Source organism: Solea senegalensis, linkage group LG13, assembly GCF_019176455.1.
Source record: "Solea senegalensis isolate Sse05_10M linkage group LG13, IFAPA_SoseM_1, whole genome shotgun sequence".
Lineage (NCBI taxonomy): Eukaryota > Metazoa > Chordata > Actinopteri > Pleuronectiformes > Soleidae > Solea > Solea senegalensis.
In genome coordinates, this window is record NC_058033.1 from 17,704,482 (window position 1) to 17,732,247 (window position 27,766).

The 27,766-nt window shown below is 40.7% G+C and overlaps 1 protein-coding gene across 2 annotated transcripts; it reads left to right on the forward strand.

Annotated features, from left to right (window-relative positions):
- Positions 1-2,497: 2,497 nt before the first annotated feature.
- On the forward strand, positions 2,498-21,934 carry LOC122779751 (gap junction delta-2 protein-like). Of its 2 annotated transcripts, XM_044042344.1 has the most exons (3): positions 2,498-3,855; positions 5,755-5,811; positions 20,589-21,934. In XM_044042344.1, the coding sequence occupies exons 1-3, from the start codon at positions 3,785-3,787 to the stop codon at positions 21,451-21,453; spliced, it is 993 nt and encodes a 330-aa protein (XP_043898279.1). In that variant the 5' UTR covers positions 2,498-3,784; the 3' UTR covers positions 21,454-21,934. The 2 variants fall into 2 exon arrangements, with proteins under 2 accessions (XP_043898279.1, XP_043898280.1); XM_044042345.1 differs by lacking the exon at positions 5,755-5,811 and having other exon boundaries at positions 2,500-3,855.
- The last annotated feature ends 5,832 nt before the right edge of the window (positions 21,935-27,766 follow it).

Consider the following 27,766-nt stretch of genomic DNA (forward strand, 5'->3'; position numbering starts at 1 on the left):
CCAAAGAGGTGGAGGCAGTGCATGCACTGAAAAATGAGGCAACAACCACAGTATGAGAGGTGAAAAGGCTGATGGGATATCTCAGTTATTATAGATCATGGATCCTGATCCAGCTGGCAAACCCACAAGTGATGACCTATCTGGACCCAGAGAAACCCTTTGTGTTTCATGTGGATGCCTCTGAAGATGTCCTACGTGCAGTTTTGTACCAGCGACAAGAGAGTGTTCTCATAGTGATAGCACATGGATCAAGGTCAGCAGCAGAGAGGAAGAAAAAAGTTCAGAGTTCAGGGCTGGATGTGATGTCATTCAATTAGCACCGTGTATGTTGTGGTGTAAATGTGATGCTTTGAAGTTGGAGCCGGCACGTAGAGCACCACGTCCCAGAGAAAAGTCAGAGGAAAAAAAACATAGGCAAAAATGTATCTCACCATTTGTAGCGACTAGTATCCGAAAGCAAAGCAGTCGCTGAGAGGCTGAGGGTAGGGTGTTAATTCAGGGTGTCCAATTTACCTAATCCCCATATTGCATGTTTTTGGACTGTGGGAGGAAGCTGGAGAACCCGGACAAGACCCATGCACACACGGGGGGAACATGCAAACTCCATGCAGAAAGGCCCTTGTTCCAACCAGGGCTCGAACTGCTAACCGCTACACCAACCGTGCAGCCCTGTAATATAAAACCCAAATAACCCAAATATAAGCCATTACTTATTTCATCATAATAAGCACCTTCATGGCTCCTACACCACTGTTAGCAATACCAATTGATAACAACCTCTACATGCACACAAACAGCATAGCAACATGTGTATGGATAACAATACAACTGATTTACTGTGAAACAAATACACGGCACTGTTAAGTTGTGTTTCCACTAGCATAGTACTAGTACCAAGTACTTTTTTTAGTACCTGCTCTGGCGAGGTTCCAAGTGCACGGAGTAGGTACTATGCGTGATGTCACCAGACTGCCGGCCACTGATTGGCCAGAGTCTCCAACAACTACCAGGGAAATGTTAAAATCTCAATAGAGAGGAGTCTGGTGTATTTAGCGACAGCACTGCTGATCACGAGTGGCATCACAAACCCTGCCGCTATATTTCAGTCCAGTGACTGTCAGACGGAGTCTGTGCTCCGGTCATATATTTTTAAATATTTTTAATTAACTGATTCTAGTGATTTAATTCAGTTACACTGAAAACGCAGTTTCACGCAGCCGTGCAGTGATGACTCCCACGTTGAGGTACTATTTTTGTAGTGGAGATGCCACCTAAATCGTGCCGTGTCATACCGTGCAGTGCCGAGGCGAGGCGAGCCGGGCCCATAATGGAAAAGGGCCATAAGAGTAGACGTGTTTGGCAGCCATCTTGGAATCCTAACTTGATGAGGTTGCTCCAAGCTTCCAAGTTGGAAATTTTAGTTTCAAATACAAATGGAACACACCATGTTACAGTTGGTGTGAAAGCTTGAGATTGTGAATTTGTTCACCTCATGGAGAAAACAGAGGCTCAGGATTTGAGGATGTTAATGTGGTAGGCTAATACACACAATTCTCAGAACACACCAACTGCTTACACCTTAGTCTTGAACAAATACACTGTCAAAGTAAAAGGAGGTTCAGTAAAAAAGAAACAAAACTGCAAATAACTTGAACTGATTTCACTCTGGGATGCTGGTCTGATGTCACGCCACTGCATCATTTACTCCTCCAAAACCTGACAGGGTGATTGAAGTGGAAAAGCCTGGCCATATGACTAATCTCTTGAAGACAAACTTATGGTTATTCATGTATTAAAGATGCACAAGATTTTGTTTCCTGCATATATAAAAGCATTTTGATAAATCACTGTACATTGTGTCTATATGTAATGGCGGGAGGATCCCATTTTCTCACCCCCTTAGTATAAATCTAATCAATGTGCCTCTCAATGTCACACCATAGTACAATACGGCAATGATCTCTCATGAGAGTGGGGGGTGTGGGGTAGGAGTGTGGAGGCTTTAATGAAGGGAGGGGGGATAGAGTGAATGATGAGCAGAAAGAGAAGAAGAGGAGAGAAAAATGTAAAAAGGCTATGAGGCTGTAGGTTGGGTCAGGATAGGTGTGTTGACATCAGCAGTACAGTAACAAGGAGAAAAGAAGGGGGAGGAGCAAAGCCACAATTCTACTGTAATCCTCTTGCTGGAAGCATGGACTAGATGATGTGCGACAGTGTGAGAAAAGCAAGGAAGAGTATGAGAAACACCTCTGTATGAGAAACACTTCTGAGGCTCCAGACTGGAACAAAGGACTGCAGTGGAGAAGGTGTAGCAGCAAACGTTTAGATCACAAATCCCATTCTTACTGCGCAACATCAGGCAGGAGCAGGCGCAGCAGTACGGTGGGAGGCATTCTTGCAAGCATAAGTGAAGCAGTAATCAGGGTAGCAATCCAAGCACATTTACCAGAGGGATGGAGGAGGGAGGAGGTGGGAGAGAGGGAAGAGAGAAAAAAAAGAGAGCAGATCACTGAGAGGAGGGAGGGGGGTTGTTGCATGCTCACACAGCCAGAGATAGAGTGATTCCATGAGCAAGAAAGAAGCACAGAGAGGCAGAGCCCAAAGCAAAGATGGGGAGAGAGCACCAAGGCAGAGGCAGTTGGCAGGAGTGAGGTCTGCACACATATGTAAGCACAGGCAAGGAGAGAGGAGGATAGTGGAGGAGGTTGAAGGAGAGCCAGAGGAGAAGGAGACAGAGAGAGAGGGATGCAAGATGATGGAACCCAGAAATAGGCTGCTCAGGACAGCTCTTCATCTCAGCTCTCTGCGGCAGACATGACTCTGAGCACTGGACTGTGCTGAAATTAACCAGAGGGACAACACAGGACAGCAGGTCTATAGTACACTGCCTTGGTTCAGCCTCACTGGATGCAGCAAGGGAGTTGATTTATTACTGAGGCGCTGGGTGATAGCGTGTTTGTGTGTGCAGCGCTGCGTGTGTGTGTGTGCAGGTTTTTATAGGTTCCTGAGGTGCTTGGAGATGTGGGAGCAACCATTCCTTTAGTCATAAAATGACGTTCAGCAGGAAGAGGCTTTGTGTGCTGGTGAGCATCTGTGGTCCTCGATAGGGAGAGGGAAGACTGTGATTCAGAGCTGTCACTCGATGCAAGTGTGTGTCTTGTCAGAGCTATTAACTGAGGTAAGAATCAGCTAAATGTCGCGCATGTGTGTTTAGGTTCAAACAGCAAGGGTGCTGCAAAGGCACAGATCACTCACAATGCAAGGACAAGCACAGAGCAGCACTGATGGTGGGGAGTGCAGCTAAGGTACACAGAGTGTCCCGGGGGTTGGGTAGAGGACGAGAAGAGGCAAATGGAAAAGAGAGGGTGATCATGGCTGTCATTGGTGAACTATAGCATATGCTGTAGCGTAGAACAGACTGGTGCGGCAGAGAGAGGGCAAGCATCACTGCATAGGGGAGGGGAGAGACTGAGGGAGAGAGGAGGGGGAGGTAATCAGCTCAGTACCTCTCTTTCACCAGGAAGAGAAGCACAACAGGACAGGCCCAGGAGGACACTCACTCACACACACACAGTCAAAAAGGACCTGACTAGTGAGTTGATCAGTGTGTGGAGGTCAGAAGGGAGCTGGTGTGACACAGGGGGCTGGGTTTACCCCACACTGGCTGGCAGGTCTACCAGAGCAGAAGCTGATCCTTGATTGAAGAAGAAGACGAAGTAGAAGAAAGAGGGGTCGACTCCCCAAGTGCTGTTTCCTCTGACAGCTCTGCCACCTTTCTGTCACCATGGGGGAATGGACAATTTTGGAGAGGCTGCTGGAGGCGGCTGTCCAGCAGCATTCTACCATGATTGGAAGGTAAGACTGATTGATTTTTTTGTGTGTGAAAAGGTTTTATTTTACTATATTTGTATCCATTTTCTTCCATAAAGATGATGGAGTGAGTATTTTTAAGTGTACATGTAATTCTGTGTGTATCACTTGATGGTATCTCTACAGTACCTACTCACCTCGGGATTGTCCCAGTGCTCTTCTCTGTTCTACAGTCCCCCACAGTGATCCCTGCCTCCCCCATTCTCTCCACACCCCTGCTCTCGTCACCCTTTTCCTCCACAACCATTGTTAGTTAAGGGATACTATCCCTTAACTAACAATGGTTGTGCTGTATGTAATCAATTACGGGCCTTAATGGGCATTATAGTTCATTCAGAGAGGTTCCTGTGTTGATAGCATTAGCCCGTGTATTAATAGATTACACTTACCGTTGGCCACAGACCAATAGGACAGAGGTAGGAGAGGGATGTGGGAATGAGGGGAAAAGCAGAGGCGCAGAAGATGAAAGAATGGTGAGCAAGCAGGTGTAGGATGTAGACTCATAGGGGAGCAGGTGGATCTGAGGTATGTCAACTTGAGAGAGAGAAAAACATTTATCCAGTATGTTCTCATCAGTGGAGACTTAGTAAGAGTCAAATTTAATCATGTGATATTTTTTGTGAGTGGTACATGGAGAAGGGTTGAACAGATTAGCTCTTAGTTTGATTAACAATGGAGACATGCCACACAGAAGAGTGAAATTAGTGTGCAAAAAAACAGAAGTGATCCACATCATCGCTGTGTGAACTGCAAATGGGAATGTTCCCACAAAGTAAACACAATCCACATATCATTCTGGGGTGAGTCAACATGCTTTAGATTGTGGAACATGTGTGTATAGATTTGTGAATTTAAAATTGCAAAAAAATACCCAAGTCATAAATTGGGTTTACACTGCTGCTCATTAGTTCATATCACAGGGCTTCTGAAACAAGGACATGGTCTAACTTTTGTGTTCCAGCAGCTCTCTCTGCTATCTGTGTGTGTGTGTGTGTGTGCTATGGTTCATACACCTTTTCCAAGGTCACTTTTAAAGTGGCGTTTACCTTGCAGCTGTGGTAAATGAATATCAACATACATACTCAAAATGATTATTTCACTCCAGCACATAAAAAGAGATAAACGCTGTCACTGTCACACACACAAGCTAGGTCCAGACCTAGTTCTTTGGTATTTGTTTATTCCGCCATCTAATAAGCAAACTGTCAATAAGCTACACAATTCAAGATCAAGCTCTTTTCAAACCTTGACAAAACATTAAAAGTAAAACATTTTCAAGGATTTCAAGCACCCGTATGAACCTTGGTGTGTGTGTGTGTGTGTGTGAGTGAGCGTGAGAGAGAGGGAGAGAGAGAGGGAGAGAGAGAGAGATCAGAAATCTGCTGGTCAGGAATCGGAAACCATATGAGATGCCTTCCAACCTACCCCAAGCGATTTTAGTGATTAGCAATAATCTTCTTTGGATGATAAACATTTGTTAAAATCACCAGGTCTAGTCAAGTGTAACGAAACCCTGCAAATAACTGAGCATGGTGACTTGATTTAAAGATGCATTAAGCAATTTATAAAACTCCCTCTTGCCTCTGGAGTTGCTACCACTGAAAATCCACATCCTACTTTGAAGCTGTGTATTTCTTTCATTTTCAGCTCATTGGTTTGGTTTTATGAAGTAATAAAATCCAAACAATGATTTATTTCAATGTCGGTATTTCTGCTCCTAGCAGAGAAGCTAAAAGCTAACTCAGTGCTAACTGCAAAATGGCAAAGAGCTGAGGAAGTAATGAAAGAGTAAATACGTTTAACAAGCCAAAAAGACACATACATATGAGCGGGGAGACCTAAGAGGGGCTATATGCCAGTGAATATTGGGATTACATTCAACAGGTGGCCAGAAAAAGGAGACCACAGGGATATCCGTGTTGCTCTGTTTCTGCTGGATATGTAAGTAGGCAACTGTTTGCTAATATGTTAGCCATAACGACGTCATTAGCTACCTGCTAACTGTTGTGAACGTGTTCCGGAGTCTTTCTGCCCCCTAGTGGTCAACAATTACTTAATGCAGCTTTAAAATTCTGTCCTGGCAGTTGAATCAGTAATACCCTGGAAGCACAGGGGTACAAAAATGGTGAAAATCTATCTTTGGATGATTCAGTGACTGTAAGCCACCTACAGTTTCTCAGAGGCACAGAAGCAACTCTCAATTTGTCTGCTACCTCTTTCAAAAGTCTTAACGAATACTTGATGATGTAATGGCTTTCTCTTATATGCTTAATTTGGGCTATTTGTTGATCATGCACTTCACTGGCTGAACATTATAACCGGTTCTCTGAATACCTAACAAACACATTTAGTAAAAGGAGCTATGCTTTTCTGGGTCAATTTATGCACAGAATTGTGTTCTTCATACAGAGTATATGGCTTCCAAACTGACATGAGATAGTTCATTCAAATTGTGAAGTATAGTAAAAGCCTTTGATCATACAGGAAGTAGTCTCTATGATGACCACAGCAATGCGCTACTGTGCTGAATTCATTAAATTGCTCTGTAAATGATCCCTGTGTGTTTTGGCTTCCCTCAAACTGTGTTTGTCCTACAAGGCTCTCTACTCTACCCGAGGGTATTAGCTGTAACATTAGCCGCTTTCCACCGAGGTTCTCTCTTTCTACATTGCATGTTTATACCATGCAAGCCAAAATTTATTGTCTCTCGAATCACTTTGACTATTTTACAATGTAGGTTCCTAATTTTTTTTTAGCTTTGCACTACAAATATTGATTTTATCTTTTTCAATTAATGTTTGCAGGAAATATAAAATATACTGGAGAAGTATTGGTGGACAGAGAGAACTTGTGTTAGAGTGTATTAATATTAAATTAAGTGGTGGTCTGGATCTTGACTTTTTACCTGTCGACAGGCATATTAAATATTCATACGATATTACACGGAACACAAAACCGCTAAAGTTAAAGACTTGAGTCCTAATCCTAAGCATGTGTCTGCATGGTCAGGAAATCAGTGACAGTTAATATTTAAATGATCATTAAGATGTTTTTTGGATGTACCAGCAAGTTGGAGAATTGTTCACCACTGGCACAGTTTTGTGCTGAAAAGGTGCCTCCTAGATTATTCATGAGCAACTCCACACTAAATGATGTACAGAGTCAAAATTGTTGTACTGACCTCTATGGGTTGAAAGGTTCAAGTCTGTTGTACCACTGATCACACCCAACAACTCAGGTGGGTGTGGTCAGGTATGTACACCACCAACTTTGTGTAGTGTTGCACTGCATTGTAAGCCCTGCATTTCAGAGGGGGTGGCCAGAGCATGCAGCGACCACTAGATGGCATCATATACAGAATGTTCAGCCCATGTGTAGTGTCGTTTTTTAAGAGTTTGCATGTGTGCACCTGCAGCACCAGTGATGCAATTAACAAAGCAGTGAAACTTCCCCAGGACTGTTGTGTCTCCCCTGCATTAAAACTTTGGAACGTGGATGCATGTCAGTGATCTGTTTGATTGCCAACCCTCTTTCCAGCAACAAGAGGATGAGCTTTCACAAGACACTCTCAGATAGCATTGTTGGATGTCTAGATTGTCTAATACAGCTACAATTAAGATGTGTCTTAATTGTAGGTTTTAAGCTAACCCATGCCCTTGCATAGGACAGATAATAAGACTAGGGCTATAGAACTGTGATCAAAGAAGGGATGGAGAAGCTCAATGCAGTGGCATAGGTTAGCTTAATGATGATGTTTGAAAGAGACACACTTGAGAGTTGCTTCTGTGCCTCTGACTAACCACAGGTGGCTTGCACAATATGACCCATTCAAAGATTAATGTTGTGTATTGTGATTTCCCTCTACCTGACTTCTAACGAGGCAATGTTCAGTGAGTGTGCATGGATAAGCAATGAACATAAACCTTCATTACACACTGAAAGGAATCATTGTCAATGCTGCATACTAATCTCAGAGTCCAGCTTAAACTGAAATGACTGTCTATTCATAGTTATACTGATCCTGAAGTGTTCAGCATATGGCCGTTCAGTGTGGGCTGTGTGTTATGTTAATTGCTCTCGATGTAACCACAGGTTTCCTGATAATAGGTGAAAACACAGTCAGGCTTATTGTTAAGAACTGGTGCTCATAGAATGAAAATACAGCCTCATAAATGCTTTGCAATCTTTCTATCTGCAAAAGGCCTGGGTCATAGTAAATGTCGCTATCCACAAACAAATTTGTGAGTGCATCAACATTTTCTGACTACGTGGACCACACATGCTGACTGTGCATGATTCCTGTCCAGTTGGGGGTGCACCCCTGTTGCGGTCCAAAGAGACAATGAAGAAAGTGACCATGCACCCTGACTTGAGATTCTGCCAGTATAACCCATCGTCCAAAGTAGCCTGAGTAAACCAGCAGTTTGATACCGCTCTGCAGACAGTTCTGCAAGGACACCACTTCGGCCAACCGAGATCATTTCCAAACACAAACCAGAGTGCAGCTGTCTTTCAAATTGGCTGTTGCTTCCTTTTTAAGCGACTTGCTCCACAAAGGTCCCCCAGGCTGAAGTCATTAGACACCATTACGTGATACGTGATACATGATACATAATTCATGATACATGGGGTGGGGTGGCTCAGTGGTTAAGACCGGTACCCCCTTGTGCAGAAGACTTCATGATCACAAGTTTACCTTCACCCCTGGTAGGTTGTACTCAATTCCTTTGTAAGTCACTTTGGATAAAAGCATCTGCTAAATGACAAGTAATGTAATGATAGCCATCGCTCTTAGAAAACTACAATAAGCACATTTCTTAAGATGTTTTAAGTCGTTCAGCATTTGTCGTTCTTTGGTCTGATTGGTTGTTGGTCTATCCAATTGTGTCCAGCGGCATTCGGATCAATGTCGGTCGCGGCTCTTGAGAGTGGGAGGTGACTTCGCCAGTTCCAGTTAATCTCACTCAGATGCGATCTGGCATCTAAAACCAGACTTACAATGACACACAAACAAGGGCAAGCTCCTGGTCAGAAATCACCACTCCTGAAATTTTTTTCACTAGATGTTTTGTCACAAATGTATTCAGTTGATATACTGATGACATGCAGCTGTATTTGTGTAAAATGACACCAGCAGCCTTGATAATGTTTGGTATGTAGTTGTGTTAAAGGTTTTTACACAGACTGATTCATTCACATTTATACTTACACATATACATTCAATCTCTTTTTATTGACTTAACATGTTTGATATAATTAATAGTTCAGGTTCACCAACTTCACCAACATTGACATTGACACTGCTACTTTTACCGTTAATAGCACATCTGTCATTTTTGCTTCACAGTAAATCAGTCGCACACATAGTACTGTTTAATTCTTAACTGTAGACTTGATGCTATGTGGTTTGTGTGTGCAAAATAGTATGTAGAGTGTTGTTATTGACTGGTATTGCCTGTAATGGCTAACAATGGCTCACCTGAGATACGTTTGTGCACATGTTTTTTTCCAACTCAACTGGAATGTTCTGAGTTCCGATTTAAATGGAACAATTAACCACTTAACAAGGGAGAGTGTGTAGCAGTGAGGGGTGTGGTCCAGTGGTGAAATCTGGGGGGGAAGGGGGAGGAGTCTGAGACAACAAGCCTCATACTGATTAGACAACAGAGTGTAATTTAGCCAGTGGTGAGTTTTGTCACAACATGTATCATTTGCATCTGGATCAGGGTTTAGTTACACTTTAAAAAACATTGAACTCTCTACAAATAATGTATTTTCAAAATGAAAAAATCCGCAACCTATGTAGCATTTAACATGATTGTGTGACACATTCTGTATGTGATATAGCATACTGCAGTAAAATGTCCGACATCAAAACACAACATTACATTACATTTACATGTGGTGCTCAGATGTATTTCAGATGTGTCATATTATATTTGAAATTCATTTTCAAAGAACATGACAGAATGAAGCATTAGGTTTGAATTATTCACCTTGTAGTTTGGAAGGAAGCGAGAAAGACAGTGAGTTGATGCATCTTCATCCGCACTGCAATGCTGTAGTGAGGTCAGTGCCAAAGACAAGTACAGTGAAGGACTAGGGTGATCTATGGAGGATAAAAAAAGTAGTTGGATGAAAAGGTAAAGGAGAGGGAGTGAGTTGAAGAAGCAGATCAAAAAAGGTGTGTGTGTGTGTGAGAGAGAGAGAGAGAGAGAGGTGACAGAGGAAGGAAGTTTTCTCTTTGCAGAGGTTTACTGAAGAAACTGTGTCAGTCAAGGCTCCTTCAATTCATTTGAATGTAAAAGTGGCTCAAACATCAGGATAATAACATTGTGAAAGGCATTACATGCAACTATGTATTCACTCTCTACGCAAGCAAAGCAGTGCCGGTTTAGTGTAGAGGCAAAAATAACTAATTGTGTTTTTTCAAATAACAGTTATCTTAGAGTAATTTGTTTTATATGATCTCTTGTGAGAGTGAAATAATGTATTATTCACATCACTACCCCCTTGAGTGTTTTTCATACTTCATCAAATCTTAATAGGTGTGGCCCCTGTTGCATGGAAAGATATCAAGACATCATCAAACATTTATTAAGCTCTGACCAGTCTTTTCATTTAATGGACAAGGTAATAAGTAAACTCTCTGTTGTTCTTGACTCTGAAAGCATGGACATGCTTGAAATGATTGATGGACCCAAATACATCAACATCCAGTTTGTTGGCTCTAAAAAGCCTAGATGGATGCTCGACTCCTTTGCCCTAATGTCCACTCCTGTAGCTTTTACTTTTCCCAAATAGGCCAGGATATCCACAGAAGAAGGTAGCCTACTTTCAAAAGGGGCACACCACTTCTCCCAAAATAATCAGACGTGCCATTCTGTGTGATGGTATTTCTTGTATCATTAATAGTTGTCTCCCTGGATAAAATCTTTGCTGTGTGAAAAGACTGTGATGCAAAGGAAAACAAATGGGGCCATATCTGAGCATTTTGCCTGGATTAGTCATCCATCATAGAGCAGAGAGGAGCAGGTCTATCTTTCAAATGAAAAATTTTGTCCTGCGCATGTAGAGTTGTCATTAGTTTATTTGTGCAGCAATGTGTGATGTTGAATGCTATTGATTATACTGTTTGACGAGGGAATTTGCCACTAAAGCTGACCTCAGCTTTCATTCAGTACAGGCTATTATTCGTCTGAACAACACATCAATAGTGTGTGTGTGTGTGTGTGTGTGTGTTGTCATAGGCATGTAACATTCCCCTATAAGCAATTTTTTTGAAATATTGTTATTTTGTAAATGTATTTATTTGTTAAATAAAGGTTTTGGTTCTCTCTGTTTATGACTGAGAGCATAAAAAATTGACACCAATGAAAATGTGATGCCAAGTCAGCAGAGGAACAGAAAATAAAGTGAAGAAGTATTGTTTGGACTACATCAGACAACTTAAAATTGTGGTTGTTGTTTTGTTTACATTTTTATTACAAAAAATATGCTTGCTAATATTTTACACCCATGTTATCTATATAAAATGGTATAATACAAGCCAGCTCCTTAGCTTCCTGTCATTTTGATTTTGCAAGGTAACATTACCAATTAAAACGTCCAATAATGATTGTAAACATTTGCATTGTTTTTGGTATACCCTAACCCTACAAAAATATAAGAAACAAAGCAAAAATGCTGATTAATTTCCTCACATATTTTTCCCTTCCATCTGTAGAATACAGATAAAGGGGCAATCTTAGAAGAAGGGCTAATTTTAGATGGCAAAAAGACAAATGGGATGGAGGAGGGCTGCATCTGGTTTAAGCTGCATCAGCATCATCAAGCATGGTTGACCTAAAGGAAAAGTGGTGTGTGGAATTTCTTCAAACACAATATCCTCCAGCTGTTGTTCACTTGTTTACAATAAAACCTTTTTTTTTAAAAAAAATGGGATATTTAATAAACAATGTAAATGTATTATCACAATTCAGGAACATTGTTGATGTTAATGGTCTGTATTTACATAGCTGTTTTCTAGTCTTGATGACCATTCACCCGTTCTGACCTGTGCCGGTCAGACACTGTGGTCAAATCTGCCGTCACTTGGCTTTCTGTGGTCAAATCAGCCCGTCTTAAATGTGAAGTGAGTCAGTTATACTCAAGCGATCCAAACCAAGCAGTCCTATTTCCGGTTTTCAAAATAAAGTCCTATCAAAAGTAAACACAAATTACTGAAAAGAAAAATGTTTAATTATGTCAAATAAAACATTAGTAAAATGTATTGCGGCTATATGATGTATATAGTGCAGGTATAGTGTACATCTTACCCTAACCCTATACAAAAGTGCCCTGTTTATGATAAATACAATTTTGCACTGTTATTAACCGTCATTTATCTAGTTATATGTAGATTAGTTCTGTGTAGAAAATTAGATTCCACTAACTTCGAAACATGATTTTAGTATATTCATCCCACCAGCTGAAAAGACCTGAAGGGATTAAACTGTTTGAGAGACAAGCCAGAGATAAGGAGTAATAACTTTTTCCACTCTGATAACTAAACTTCCTAATTTCTAACGTCTTTTTCATTATATTGCTGCCACCAGCAATTCAGTAATCTTCAGATTTTCTCTGCGCTGGCATTTGTCTTTGTTAATCTTGACTCAGGTACAGTCAGAAGTGACAGTGTGAATGTGTGTGAGAGTAAAATGTGTGTTTCCCCAAAGCATCTGCTGCTGTGCTCCAGGTCATTTCTATCCCAGGAGGCTAGTGACAGCAGCTGCTGCATGAATGAAAGTGCAGGAGTGTGTGTGTGTGTCTGTGTTAGGACCTTTATGGAGTCCAGAGCCTGGTCGTAATGAGACAGAATCTAATTTACGAGGAACTTGTTTTGGTTACAGGAAAGATGTCAATTGTGGTTATGTTTCACTTTAGATTAGAGATAATGTCTTGGTTAGCCTGTCTAAACCCAGCCAGCATGTCCATGCGGGTCCCATAAGGGTTATATTCGGGCTGACAATATTTGTCCGTGGTTTCCATGGTGCCTCCAACTGCGTTGTTAGGACCAAAAACCTTATAAACCACAGGAAGTGAGGACATTTTGGCTTGTCCTTACATTCTCTCACACTTAAAAGGACAGTTATGGGCGGTTATGACTTTGTTTTAGGGTTAAGTCTAGAAATCGGTTTAGGTTAAGAACTTTTAAGAGTTTTAATTAATAATATTAATACTGTACAAGAATGTGTATATACGGATGTGTGTGTGTGTGTGTGTGTGCATATATGCGTGTGAGAGGATCCACAGGGAAAGACAGAGCCTGCATGTTGAGCTGAAAAACAGTTGAAGAGCGGTTACAGGTCAGTCAGCTGCCCACACATCAGTTTCTGAAGTCACAGAGCAGTGAAGTTTAAGGTTTGCGTGTCCTTAATCTTTACTTAACTCGTCTGTAAGCTGCTGTTGCTCGATGTGAAAATACCAGCTGTCAGCGACGCAACCAACGGAAAGTGAAAATTAGGAAAGAGACTTACATGAGATTAATGTTACTCTTTTCAATGTCTTGCTCAGTGTCACAGATTTAGAATGTTTGAAAAGTGAATGAATGATCTGAGCTATCAGAGGATCCTAAAGGAATCCAGCAGCAAGTGCTGTTGTCTCTTCATGTTGTCCTTTTTTGAAACCACTCACTGACTGTTTTCACATTCAGCCCATCAGGATTGAGGTTCTAAAAACTGTAAAATCCTTTTCATCATTTATGAAAGTTATTAAATATTCTGCAGGTTCAGGCCTTTGTAGCTGCTCAAACACCCAGTATTGACTTGTTACACTGCAGTGCTTAAAACACTGATGTTTGCAGATAACCACTGCCCACTGTTTTCTGCAAATGCAGCAATCTGCCCCATGCTGATTACCCTGTTATCCAGCTGGAGGGTGCACACCTACACATGCCACACGTATGCCTGCCGACACAACACTTCATAATTGTGATGTATTCGTGTTTTCTTGCTGATACCGTACAGAATTTTTAGAAATCCTTTGGAAAGAAAATTCATAAAAGTGCAGTCTATAACTACCACGATTCTCCTCTGAGGCTGACGTAAGGAAACATGCTGCTCTGTGCAGCCGACAACAGAGCAGCTCGAGGTAGGAGAGCTGAAGATGCTGAGTTTTGCTTGCGAGAGACTAGGATGGACAGGATTAGAGATTAGCACAGTTGAGGGACTGCTGAGGTTGAGCAATTTGGAAATAAAGTAAGAGAGAGTCACGGTTGAGATGCTTTGGTCATGTGCAGCAGAGGGACAAAAAGACACAAGGGCAAGGACAAGATGGAGGCAGATGCATATGACAGCCAACATTTAAAATACCCCTTTACTCTTCATCCAATCAAGTGTTAGCACACAACCAAAACACATTTTCTAGGCTTCTGCTGGCAGATTATTGACTATATTTAAATACATTAAAGGAGACATATTATACCCTATTTCCCCCATTAAAATAGTTCCCTGGCATCCTAATGAACATGTCAGTGACATGCTTTGGTCAAAATACCATAAGGATGAAACACCATAGCAGTTCAATAACCCTGCTAAACCCGCCCCTTTCAGAACACTCGGTTTTCGCGCATGGTCCCTTTATATGCAAATGAGACACAGGCAAACACACACCCACTTCTTCCAGGGGGTTTCTGATTTGTCCTCTTTACAGCGCTCACTCGCTCAGCTCCTGTTCCAATCCTCCCCCCCCTCCCTCCAGTAGTTCTCTGACAATATCAACATGGTGTGTTTGTACGTCGGTGAAATGCGGTCGCTGACTAAATACGGCGACCGCTGGCCGCAGTCTGATGTGAAGTGGTGCGAACACACGTTTGCTGACTTTATCCGGAAGGTGGAGCTAAGGTGGAGCCAAGGTGGAGCTTGCGAAGTAAATGTACTGGTGGGGCGGTAACATTGACGGTGAAATGCGCATGCTGCCGTCATAAGCGCAGGGAATTCAACATTGCGTGTTTTATCGCCTATACTTACACTAAGGGGGACCATGAAAACATGACTGAGTATTCTTTTTCCACACTTTGGTGACTGGTAGGGCCTCCAGAGTCCCAAATATAAGTATTAAAATGATTAAAAAGTTGATTTTGCATAATATGTCCCCTTTAAATCAAAGGTGGGGCAGCCCATATCCAAGCTGAAGGGAATTGGGCTTGTAAACTGAGGGTTACCAGTTTGAATCCGAGCCAAGTCATGGCTTGGGCTACCCCTGAGCAAGATACCCATTGCTCATTAATTAATTGGACACTCTGATGGCCTTTTTCCACTATGGCCCTGGCTCGCCTCGGCATGGCACTGCATGGCACGGTTTAGATTGTGTTTCCACTACAAAAAAAGTACCTACTCAACGTGGATGGAGTCATAACATGAAACTGCAGTGACTTCCTTTTACACGCGACACACAAACGAGTGACTCGTGCTTTCAGTGAATCATTAGAATGAGTTAATTAAAACTCTTTGTTCAGTACTTCCTCCGTGACCGGAGCACATCCTCTGTCACTGGACTGAAATGAGATGAGGTGAACATATTCTTAAGATATCAAGCTGATGTACATTTTGGCAGCTGGCAGCCATTTTGTTGGTAATAGCAATAATAATAATGAGTATTTATGTCACGAGCCAGTTCCTGCAAGTACCTCATACAAACACACTTAAAAAAGTATCCCTTTAAAATTAACAAAGAAAATATAATTTAGTTTACTCAGCATATGTTAGGATGAGGGATTGCCAGTGTATTCCACAGTGGCATTCTATTTATATTTTTTGCAGAAATCACACAATTCAACCATCTGTTAGTTTTGGATAGTTATATAGAAAAAAAAAGTTTTTAATGATAATAAAAAAAAAGCTTGTGTAGACTAGACTTAGTGACATTTGTTTAATGCCATTTTAATGTAGCAATATCCCTGTGATCAGAGGAACTGAATGCAGACATGCTGTAAGTCTTTCCTCCCATTACATTACATTACATTACATGTCATTTAGCAGACGCTTTTATCCAAAGCGACTTACAATGGAATTGAGTTCAATCAGCCAGGGGTGGAGTCAAACTTGCGACCATTGTGACCATGATTTCTTTCGCACACAGGGTACCGGTCTTAACCACTGAGCCACTCCACCCCCCCATGTTCACAATGACACTGCCTTTATTATTTAAACCAATAATTATCAATCAATCAAACTTAATTTATATAGCACTTTTTCATACAAGGCAATGTCACTCAAAGTGCTTCACAAGATGAAAATATAATAAACAAAAAAAAAAACACTCATCAAGGCTGCCACCTGAAGACCTGGGAGTTCTTGAAGGATATCTTAAAAGCAAAGACCTTTAAGATCGACAAAACAAATAAAAATAATCTTAGAACCGACTCTAAAAGAAATAGGAAGCCAGTTGAGTGCTTTTTCAGATTGGTGTAGTGTGTGTTTCTGGTCCTAGACAGCACATGTGCAGCTGAGTTATATTCATACATAATTGTGCCGTGTTGATGACAGGTTTCTATATCAATGTAGTAGTATGTCTCCAATGACTTCAGTGAAAAGCCTTCAGTCAAATCCACAGTTTTCTGTTACCAAATCTTTGGAAACCAGTGAGGAACCTCAGAGCTGATACATGTAGTCGCCTCTCTATGAATTTATCATATTTCATTAGAACCTGGACGACGCACACTGGAAAGATCTGGGGCCCGTTTCAGAAAGCAGGTTGAACAAACTCTGAGTTGAAACCTTAACTCTAGGTTGACCAACTCTGAGCTGTCAAACTCGGAGTTTTCGGTTTCAGAACAGCTGATTTAACACCAACTCTGAGTATGTTCACTCTGAGTTAAGCGTGTGTGTTGGGAATGAAAAAAAGCCATCATCAATTGAGCTGTGTTACTACGATTCACCATGGCAACGGGTAAACAAAGAGCACAGCCTCCAAATATAACCCTTAAAGATTGGACATTTCCCTCACAAAATCAAATATAAGACGTGCTTTTAGCTTCTGGTAGACTAAAGGTGCAGGAGAGGCTTCATTCAGCTGATTTTCCAAACATACTGAAAGTCATTGTAGCGTATCTACTGGCAGCTGCTCCGAACAAAGACGGTTGAACGCTGATGCCATTTTATGGCGTGCCCTCCTTTTGTCCCTGGGCCTGTCTTTCTTACACAATTATAACAAAAACCAAGATCCCAAACAGTACTGCAGCATCGCCCTGCTCTATTTTCAGCCTGTTTCACATCATGTTTCTTACCACCCGTCTTCCACTTGGCTCTCACAGACTGTCGCTCCCAAAGGAACAAACAACTTTTTAGAGGTCTTTTCTCTATGTCCCCTCTGTGTCTAAAAAATGTTTTCCTTCCTTGCACTAAACCTCTCATTTCTTTGTCATGGTTACTGGCCATGGAAGGCTGCTTTTGAGGCCTCATTAAAAGATCAAGATCAAGGAATATCATCTGACGTGTTGAGGATTCAAAAACTAAATAAAGACAATTTTCTATGTGTACATTTAAAATGTGCACGCAGCACCTACACCTACCCAAATTGAAGGCTATTGCCATATGAATCAGCCATTTTTAACAGTTGTTCTAATCCACCATCAATATCCCTTTAGTTACCTCGGATGCCCCTCTTCTGTCTCCTAAGTAATTGACTTCTCTGTTCAGGGAACATACGCATCCACTGCGTAGTAGCATAAATACTGGGGAGCCCTATAATGCACAGGCTTGCCTCGCTCATTAAAAAGAGCTGACAGTGCAGCCCCAGAGCCTCAGTCTTCCACCGCAGTGCCAACAATGATTCAACACCAGAATCCACTGGATCCACAGCTGTTTTACTGCAGCACTGATTGAGAAAGTCCTCCCATGTTTTACAGAACATCACCCACATCCATTACATGACTCTTGAAGCAGGAGCTGTCTCCATTTTAGCAGCTGATGTTTAAGCTTTAAGCTGCAGATGTGTCAGAGCAGTAAATCAGTAAATATTGGGTTGTTTTGTGGTTGTATGGGTTACTGACACATTGTCAGCTTTGCAACGGAGCTCTAAGTGTCCCCTGCTGATGGGGACCAAGGGGAAAACAGAGTTTTAGCAGCTTCACAAAAGTCTCACCTGTTAAAATCTGCACCTGCTTCATTCTAGGACGGCTTAAGAAAAGTGTTACCTATACTTAATACTGTTCACACTTGCATGATGTGTAGATCATGGCTGTGCTGCGCCTCGCTCGCGCATGTGTGTTTTCACTGGCTGATTGTCTGCTGTGTTTCACTTGCGCTGTGTCTCGCTTGTCTCCCTACACCACCAATATGATTAGGACCTAATTTTCTGATTTGTCTCTGACAAACAAAATGTCATGTTTTATTTGTTTAATCCGAAATAAAAATGTAAAAATTGTTGTTTATAATAATATGATGGAACGCAGCGGCAACACACGCACGCACAACACGGCTGGTGTGAAATTACTGTTCGCTAAGTCCATACAAATCTGTAATTTTACATCTCAGCACACAAAAGTTGTTATCCACTGCTGTCACAAATTTAGTTTGTATGTGTTATTTTGTGGTTCGATTTTCTTTTCTGAGGCAGCAGTTTCACTACGAGAAACTAAAACTAAATTGGTGCTGGAGAATGAGAATTTAGACAATTTAATTATCTGACAAAACTGGCAATCTAATGGCGAGATATAGTGGTTGTTATATAGACTTAAGAAATGGTAGGCTTACGCTGATCTAGAGGTTTTAGTTGAGCCTTTGTAAGATGCTAAAAACCTTATACCTCATACAAAACCTGAAATGTCACTTTAATTATCATAATTATACATTTTGTATTTTATCTTACTTAAAACAGCACTTTTCAAAATAAAGTTATTAAGTGCTTCACAAATAGAAGGACAGCTAATAGTCATGTATACAAACACAATAAAATGAGGTAAAAGCGTGAAACTAAAGGAATATCGAAGTACAGGTATTCATTTAAAGGAAGCTATTGGCTTAGCCTGAACAGGAAGTTCCAGAGTCTCAGGGCTCTTATATGAAAAGCTCTGTCCACTTAACTTTTTAAATAAGTTAAATAAGACAGTTAAAATACCCCTGTTAGACGATCTCAATCTGGGATATATGGAGATAAAAATGTCTGTAATATATGGAGGAGCCAGAGCAATAAGAGCCTTTTGTGTACTTGAATGAACCTTAAAATAAATTCTAAAAGGTACAGGGATCCAGTGTAACAAGGCTAAAACCAGGGGATGTGCTAAAACCTATTTACGCTGGTTAAATACAATCTACATGTTTTCTGTTAAAGGTACAGTGTGTACAATCTAGCAACATCTATTGATGCAGTTACATGTTGGAGATGAATATCCCTCACCTCACCCTTCCCTTCCAAGTGTGTTGCCATATGCAGCTTTCACTTAGCATCAAAACTCAAAAGATTTAGTTTGTCCATTGTAGGCTATGATAATATTAGATAAATAAAAAAAAAAAAAAACAGTCCATACAATCAATAAAACAAGTATAATTATATTGTCATCAAATTAATTTAGATAAAATAATAGCACATAAAACTGTTTCTGTATCTCTAAAACTTAACATGGGTCAAAGTTGTATTGCATGTATCCTAGATTCCTAGCAACTTACAGAATGTGTGTTAAGGTTTGGGCCAATGATGAGAATTTATGTCTCAGATTGATTTCATTGCATGAAGTTCTTTGCAATCCAAGGTCTTATGTCTAAAATATAGACAGAACTCAGGTCGACTCAAGGTCCTTATACATATACAGAGCAGTGAATGGTGCTTTTTTTTCCCCAGAGGTTTAATACACTGCCTGTCCAAAAAAAGGGTCACTCTCTCTAATATCACGGCACTCATTGACTGTGGCGTTGTTTTCATAAGCTTCTGCACTGTCGCAAGACATTAATTAATTCCATCCAGTGTTGCATTCATTTTTCACCAAGATCTTGTATTGATGATGGGAGAGTCAGACCACTGCGCAAAGCCTTCTCCAGAACAACCCAAGGATTCTCGGTGGGGTTCAGATCTGGACTCTGTGGTGGCCGATCCATATTATCACAGATTGTCTCATATTATCATAATAATAATAATAATATGCCCACATGATGGGTGCATCGCTTCATCTGTTAATTCCAGGTGTTTTTTTGGCCAGGCAGTGTATTTAAGCCTAGAGAGATTCATGATGAAGATGAATATGAGGAATGGAACTTTTCCTTACATAAGTAGACAGCGATGGCTACACTGTAAAAGGTTTTGTTTCTGTGAAATTCTTCACTTTTTTTTGCGTAAAGTGCAAACAGTACGTTTGGCACTGTTTGTGCAAATATAAAAAAATCTAAGGCATAAGACAGTTTTATTAAGAGATGGAATACTCGTTTTAAGTAAACATTTCTTAAATTACATCATTTCTTTGCTTTTTATAAGCACAACTTTCTTAAATTTTGGCCAGTTTAGTCCCGTTTTTGGACCATTTTTCCTAATTGTAAGGCACACTACTGTGTGAAAGAGGCTAAATTTACAAGCTGCTTCAGTATCCAACCACACTAGGTATTCCATCAACGCATTATCAGACTCAGACAAACCCAGATATTTCTAGAACCTGCATCTGTGCACATGCTCATCACTCTCTCTGTCTTTTTCTCCCTCACCCCCCTCTTGCCGCTCCTCCTCCTCCTCCTCCCTCTGTCTATCTGCAGGATCCTGCTGACTGTGGTGGTGATTTTCCGCATCCTAATAGTCGGCATAGTTGGTGAAAAGGTGTATGAGGATGAGCAAATCATGTTCGTCTGCAACACTTTGCAGCCTGGCTGCAACCAGGCCTGTTATGACAAGGCCTTCCCGATCTCACACATCCGCTTCTGGGTCTTTCAGATCATCCTGGTGTGCACGCCCAGCCTGTGCTTCATCACATACTCTGTTCATCAGTCTGCTAAAGCCCGCGACCGCAGCTATTCTCTGCTGCATCCTTTCATGGATCATCACAGTCACGGTCACCACGGTCGGCACCATGACCATCACACTCGCAAGCTTCATGCACGCAACATCAATGGCATCCTGGTGCACCCTGACAGTAGCAAGGAGGATCATGACTGCCTGGAGGTCAAGGAGATCCCCAATGGACCTCGAGGTCTCCCTCAAACACACAAAAGTCCTAAAGTGCGGCGACAGGAAGGCATCTCACGTTTCTACGTCATCCAGGTGGTGTTCCGCAACGCACTTGAGATTGGCTTCCTGGCCGGCCAGTACTTCCTCTATGGTTTCAATGTTCCGGGAATGTTTGAATGTGATCGCTACCCATGTGTGAGGGAGGTGGAATGTTATGTGTCTCGTCCCACAGAAAAGACCGTCTTTCTGGTCTTTATGTTTGCAGTGAGTGGCATATGTGTGGTGCTCAACCTTGCTGAGCTCAACCACCTCGGCTGGAGGAAGATAAAGACGGCCATGCGAGGGGTGCAGGCTCGAAGGAAGTCCATTTGTGAAGTGCGCAAGAAGGATGTTTCACACCTGTCCCAGGCCCCCAACCTGGGCAGGACCCAGTCTAGTGAGTCAGCTTACGTCTGACAGAGGCTTCTCTGTCTGGAGGCTCGAGGATGTCTTAGATTTTGGAGAAGAGTTTTTCCCTGGCCCAGGACTTGAGAACATTAGGGCACAAAACTCACCACTGCATTATTATTCAGGAGCACAGACATACTCTGTGTAGTCATGAAGACACATCAATTCACAAGGTAGAAACTGTGACACAAAGATGAACCACTTTCCTTAAAAAGCAACTATGTTGCTGGGACGAAGCTTCCACCTCAAGCTTACATGCAGGAGAGTTCTGCTCTGTCGAGAGGACACTCGGTGCCTTTTAAAGAAACAACAGATACTGAGCAATGAATTGGGAATGACATCAAATTAAAAATGCTATGTCTGAGGTTGAATTATCTGAAGTTTTTTTTTTATTATTTGCCAATGCTGTAGGTTAGACATAATCCCCTCAGTTTTTAGTTATGTGCGCATATGCAAGAGCTTAAGCGTGTGCATGCATACGCATGTGTATGGGGAAAAAAAGCCAATCTCTTACTTTGAGAATGAAAAAAAGAATGCTAAGCATATCAGAGATCTACTGAGATAAGTTAATGTTATTTCTCATAGTCCAGAGACTTTGAGTGAAGCCACTTGTCAGATGAAAATGCACCTTTTTAGACGTGTTCTATGAAAAAGTCACACACACAAAAGTCAATAGCTTACATTGATATTTGAGACACAACACAATGTTTGTGGTCAGTGTTTGAGTAATTTCCTGAAAACTAATTGTCACTATTACTCTTCATATACAGTAGTTTGTAGCTTTGGATGTCAGACTGCAAACTGACATTACCCGGAAAGTCGTCGCATTGAAGACAAGTCAGATTTACTTTTAAACATGGTCTTAAGTATGCTCCTCACTCTCAGAAACCACTGAACTGTGTCGGTGTGTGTCAGCGTTTCTACTCTGGCTCGTAAAGTGTGAACACTGATTAAGAGGATGAAAGAAATACATGAAGATTTTGTTTTTCGTTAAAAAGGAAATAGTCTTATAGTCAGAAATATCTCAATATGTAATCTCCAACCTTATATTTCACAAGCAGACCTGGTGCCATATTTTACTTTCAAAGTGACTGTACATAGATGATATGTATTAAGTACATGTAGCCTCTTCCCTCTATGGTATAGACAGGCTTTACTTTGGGAAACAGGGATTTGGGTGGGACTGAAGATTCATCATAGATTGTCAGCTTTAACAATATGTATTATTAATGTGCTTTTTGTTAAGCCTTCACCCTTTAAGAGAGCATACTTTCCTAAAAGTATTTTACCCTATGGACTTTGAAAAAGGCATGTTACTCAAGCATTAATAGAATGGATAGATTATGACTTGTATTTAAGAAGAGACTGTTTTATTTATTTGCACCCTGCTCCTGTGTAATGTATTACTCAGCATGCATGAAGATGAAAAATATAAGGAACATAAAATAGAATCCCATTGTGGGAATATTGAAAGAGGATAACTGAACGTCTCCGAAATTGCAGCAATAATCATAATAATATATAGTATGTGAAAATAATATGTGAATAAATAATTATGCAAACAGACCTTGGCTGTGGTGTGTTTACCAAACCCAAACTGCTTTTATTCTCATCAAGATGTTGTCAGGTAAGTGTTATGTCATTTGTACATTCTGGATAAGTCACACTGCTATACTACTATATTCACATGCTGAATTGTAAGATATATCTTAAAAGGGCCCTTGCTCGAACATGGCAACAATGCTAGTGACCTACTTTTGACTCAATAGAGCAAGAAAACTGCGTGCTTCTTCAAACTAGCCATATTGTCACTGATGGACTCATCCTCTCACACAACCATAGCCACATCCAGGTTGCAAGAAACCAGGATGCTTGGTGAACTAACTGACTAACTAACTAACTTCAACTTACCCAGGCCTTTTTACTTCTTTCCCCCCAATGGTCTCTCACCTGCCCACAGTTACACAGTTGATAAAGCTGTAGCATCCTCCTCTAATGTAGCAACCATGTCAAACATGTCATGAATGTCCTTGGGGCCAAACCCCCTTTTATTTTGCAGATATTTGTTAACACCAAATGCAGTTAGTCAGCTTATGAAATGTTCAGCCCACCCTTGTATTGAATGTTTCCTACTAATACTATGTTCATCACTTGTAAGTTGCTTTGGAGTAAATCCTGTTGTGTAGAATACATACTGTAGGTAAATAAGACGATGTGCTTTCAGCTGCAGAGATTTAAAAACGCCTTGTATAATTCAAGACTGATGTATATGATAAATCTCTGAGAGATGCACAACTTATAGATATTTAATTACTTCACTTCCACTCAAAGGAAAATATATGATAAAACTAAAATAATAACTCATGATGTTGTTTCATATTTAATGTCTTTGTGTTGAGACAGTCGTGCCATGTTTACGATACTCCCAGTACTGTTTGCCATGTTATCAGTGTTGACCTGTGATGAGTAAAGTTACTGAGAGTTACTTATTCTTAGTGTTATTAAACGGGCAGCATGTGACTATGTCCCAGAGAACAGTGGGAGCACAGTGTGTGGCAGAGGAAGAGACACAATAATGATGATGGAGAGTAATAAATGTTATTCATTCACTTAAAGGAATAAGCAATATGGACACACTGTGTCCATACTGACATGAGTTTTGCTGACTATCTGCTGTGTGGGATATACATTTACAGCAAGGAGCATCTGGCCACACACACACACACACACACACAGAGAGAGAGTTGATACATGTCTAAACAAATGCACTGCTGAGGATGTAGCCAGGCCAGTTGCTGTGGTGACAGGAGGGCAGTAATGACGTTACCACAGAGACTATAGTAAAAGCAGAAACAGCACTGCACCATTGCTACTGCTATTGCAGCAAGCCAATACAAGATGTTGTACGTCATACCATATGCCCACTGGACAAAAATGTAGGTTTGGTTTTTAACAAGTGGGAAAAGCATTAATCAGCATTCGTTCAAATGTCAAATAACTCTGAGATTGCTCTTTATCAGCTTCTGATCCAACCGTCATTAGAGAGAACACAAGACCCATGTGAACATGTTTATTTTGTGTTTTTGCTTCATTTCTAGCACTATGCTATTTCATGTATTCATCTTCTAGTCCTAGCACGTAAATAGAATGTCTGTAGTGAACCCTAACCTTTTACAACTTGCATTAGCACTCAGTTATTCATTTTCTTAATCAAATTGTTAGCTGGCTCAAGAGCAAAGACATTCTATAATTTATTTAATACCACCATATGTCTGAAGCTGACTCCATTATAGTGGCTGACTCTAATTGAAAGCCCATGCCATTTGAACCACAAATATTTATAAATCTACAATAAATATTTACATAAATCACTCATGCCAAATATGAATATATGATATTCAAACACCCTAAAACCCAAATAAATGTTTACAACAATCAATACAGTGTATTCTTTTTGTTGTTATTTTAACAGGTAAATTTTTTTTTAATAAATACTTATTGAACTTCACAAATGTACTCAAGTAACATACCTACATAGATACAAGGGGACATCACTGAATGAAGTGACTAAACTCATTTAAAAATTGCCTAAGAATTTTTTCTTAAGTTCATTGAAAAGTGATACATTTGTGAATAAAGAATTCTTGCCAAACATCAAATTGCATTCCCACAGTTTGTAATCCTTGACAAAGTGACTATAGATATGGAAATTTGAAATTAAGGGTTTTTTCTTCATCAATAAGTAATTTCAGAATTTATGAACCACATCACAAATAAAGAATATGTAATGATAAGTGCTAACAAAGGAGCTGCCGCTAGATGGCGAGCTAACATCAGTCGAGCACTGAGAGAATGAAGTAGTAGTGAGTGAAGGGACAGTTCTGAATGACTTATTCATCGAAGAATAAGAACTTTACATGGTACCAGGAGTCCAGTTAAGAATAAGAAGTGACACAAGATGGACGCAATGAAACTGACTAGAAACGCTTTCAAACAGCAGTTCACGCTGTCGGAGTAGATCAATGGGCAGATAAAAGGAAAACAGCCATGCTGCTCAGCATCACCGGCACAGAAGCAAAAGGTCTTTTGACTTTTTTGACACTTGTTTTCTCAACCCGAGGACAAAAACAAGTTTGATGAGCACTGTCTGTCTTTCAGACAGGGTGACCAACCTCAAGATTAAAGCTCAGTCCTGTCATATTGGTGATCTCAGAGACTCCATGATAAGAGATCAAATAGTGATCGGAACTAATAAGAAGCTACACGAAACTATTGAGGGAAACAGAACTCACGTTGCACAGTGAAACTAAAACCATGGAGCAAATTTAAAAACAATGACAACAGAAATCAAATCAGTGATAAATAAATGTTCACTTGCAAGAGACGCGATGAAAAACACAGACCAAGACAATGTCCTGCCTTTGGAAAAAAAGTGTGCAAAATGTAAAGGACAAAACCATTTTGCAGGAATGTGTCTCTCCAAAAAGACATGGACAAGGTGTTCACAGTACAGGAAGACAACAATGACCGTGATGATTTAATTAAAATATTTTTCATCCAGATGGTGTCACATGAAGATGTCACCACAATCCTCAACAAACACAAGACAAACTGCAAGTATGGTGTCAGATGACAAATGGACTGCTCCACTGTTGGTCAATTGTAACATTTCAAATTGACACAGGGTCCAACGCTAACTTGATCAGTGAGAAGAATTTCAAGGCACTGACCAAGAAGCCTAAAAAGTTCACAGAAAGTCACACCTCTGAAGGCTTATAATAACCAGCCTATACAAACAAAAGGTGGACGCAGACTTAGAGTGACTGCAAAAGGCAAACAGCAAACACCATTGTGCCTAATGGATACAAGTCCGTCTAAGGAGACAAAGCATCTGAGGACCTGCGACTAGTAAAGAGGATCTATCACAGACAGCATGAAAGTGGTCAAACAAAGCAAAAGACAGGAACACCAACAGTGTGAAGGAAGTTCAGACACAGTCATTAAATATCCTACAGTCTTCAAAGCACATGGGACTTTACCTTACACTTACAAAATACAGCTGAAGGATGATGCCGAGCCAGTAGTACACGCCCCAAGGAGAGGGCTAGTTTGAAAAGGGAGCTTGAAAGAATGACTCATATGGGTGTCATTGAACGAGTGGAAGAGCCCACAGACTGGGTGAACTCCCAGAAGCCAGGGGAAGGACACAAATGCAGAGACTCGAGGTTCAGGCAAAATCCAAAAACGTTTATTCAGTCCAAGTCAGTTCACGGGAGATCAGTCCAAACAGGCAGAGGTAACAGAATCACAAGGCAAGAGGCAGTGCTGGCCCCGAGTAATTTGGTGCCCTAGGCAAGATTTTAGCTGGCGCCCCTTTGCATCGCAGCAGTCAATTTCACAATCAACTTTCATACAATCACACAGAAACTGCATGTGTGTATTCAAGATTTTATTTCTTTGAGTAAAAAATATCACACCAAATAAAAACTAAAGAAAGAAACAAGTGATAAAATTAAAAAGGACAGGAGCACCTGATGCTGTATCACTGGGCTGTGCAGAGGTAGACGGGACAGCAGCACCTGATGCTGTGTCACTGGGGGTGGTACTGAAATATTTTAAAAGTGCATCTGAAGAGAGAAGAGAAGTATATGTGACAACTGCATGTTACATTTTAATAAAAAACAAAAACAAAAACAGATGCTTGGTGTGCTATACATGAGACTAATAATGAAAATGTGATGAGATTCATTCAACTTTATTGTCATTGCAATGCAATTCAGTTTAACCAGAGTGCAAAAACCAGTAAAGTGCAGTGACATTAATATATATATATCCTATGAATGACATGGGAAAGCTAAGGTATGAAATATTAACAGTAATACACTTTAACACTGATGTAAACTTTAACAAACAAACTGTGACACATAAAACCAAAGGCTTACAACCACCCCATTACAAAAGGGGATGGACAACTAAAAGCATTTTAACTGACATACAAGCAGGAAAGACACCTGTAATTACACCTGAACAGGCCTAACGTTAACTTTCCAAACGTCCCTGGTGAATTTAAGGTGGAGTAACATTAACACACGTCGACTCAGCTATTTATTGATTATTAAACAATGCTGCTATCGTCCGAAGTAAGCTAGCAAGCTAACACTCTGCTCCAACAACGGTAACTACGATGCATTAAACTATTCATTTCATGAACTTCATCACATTGACATTACTGTACCTCTATCTTTTTCACGTTTTTCTTCCTCTTCTTTCCTTCTTTTCCTTCCTTGGGCGCCGGGTGGCTTCAGTCTTTTGGACATAAGTC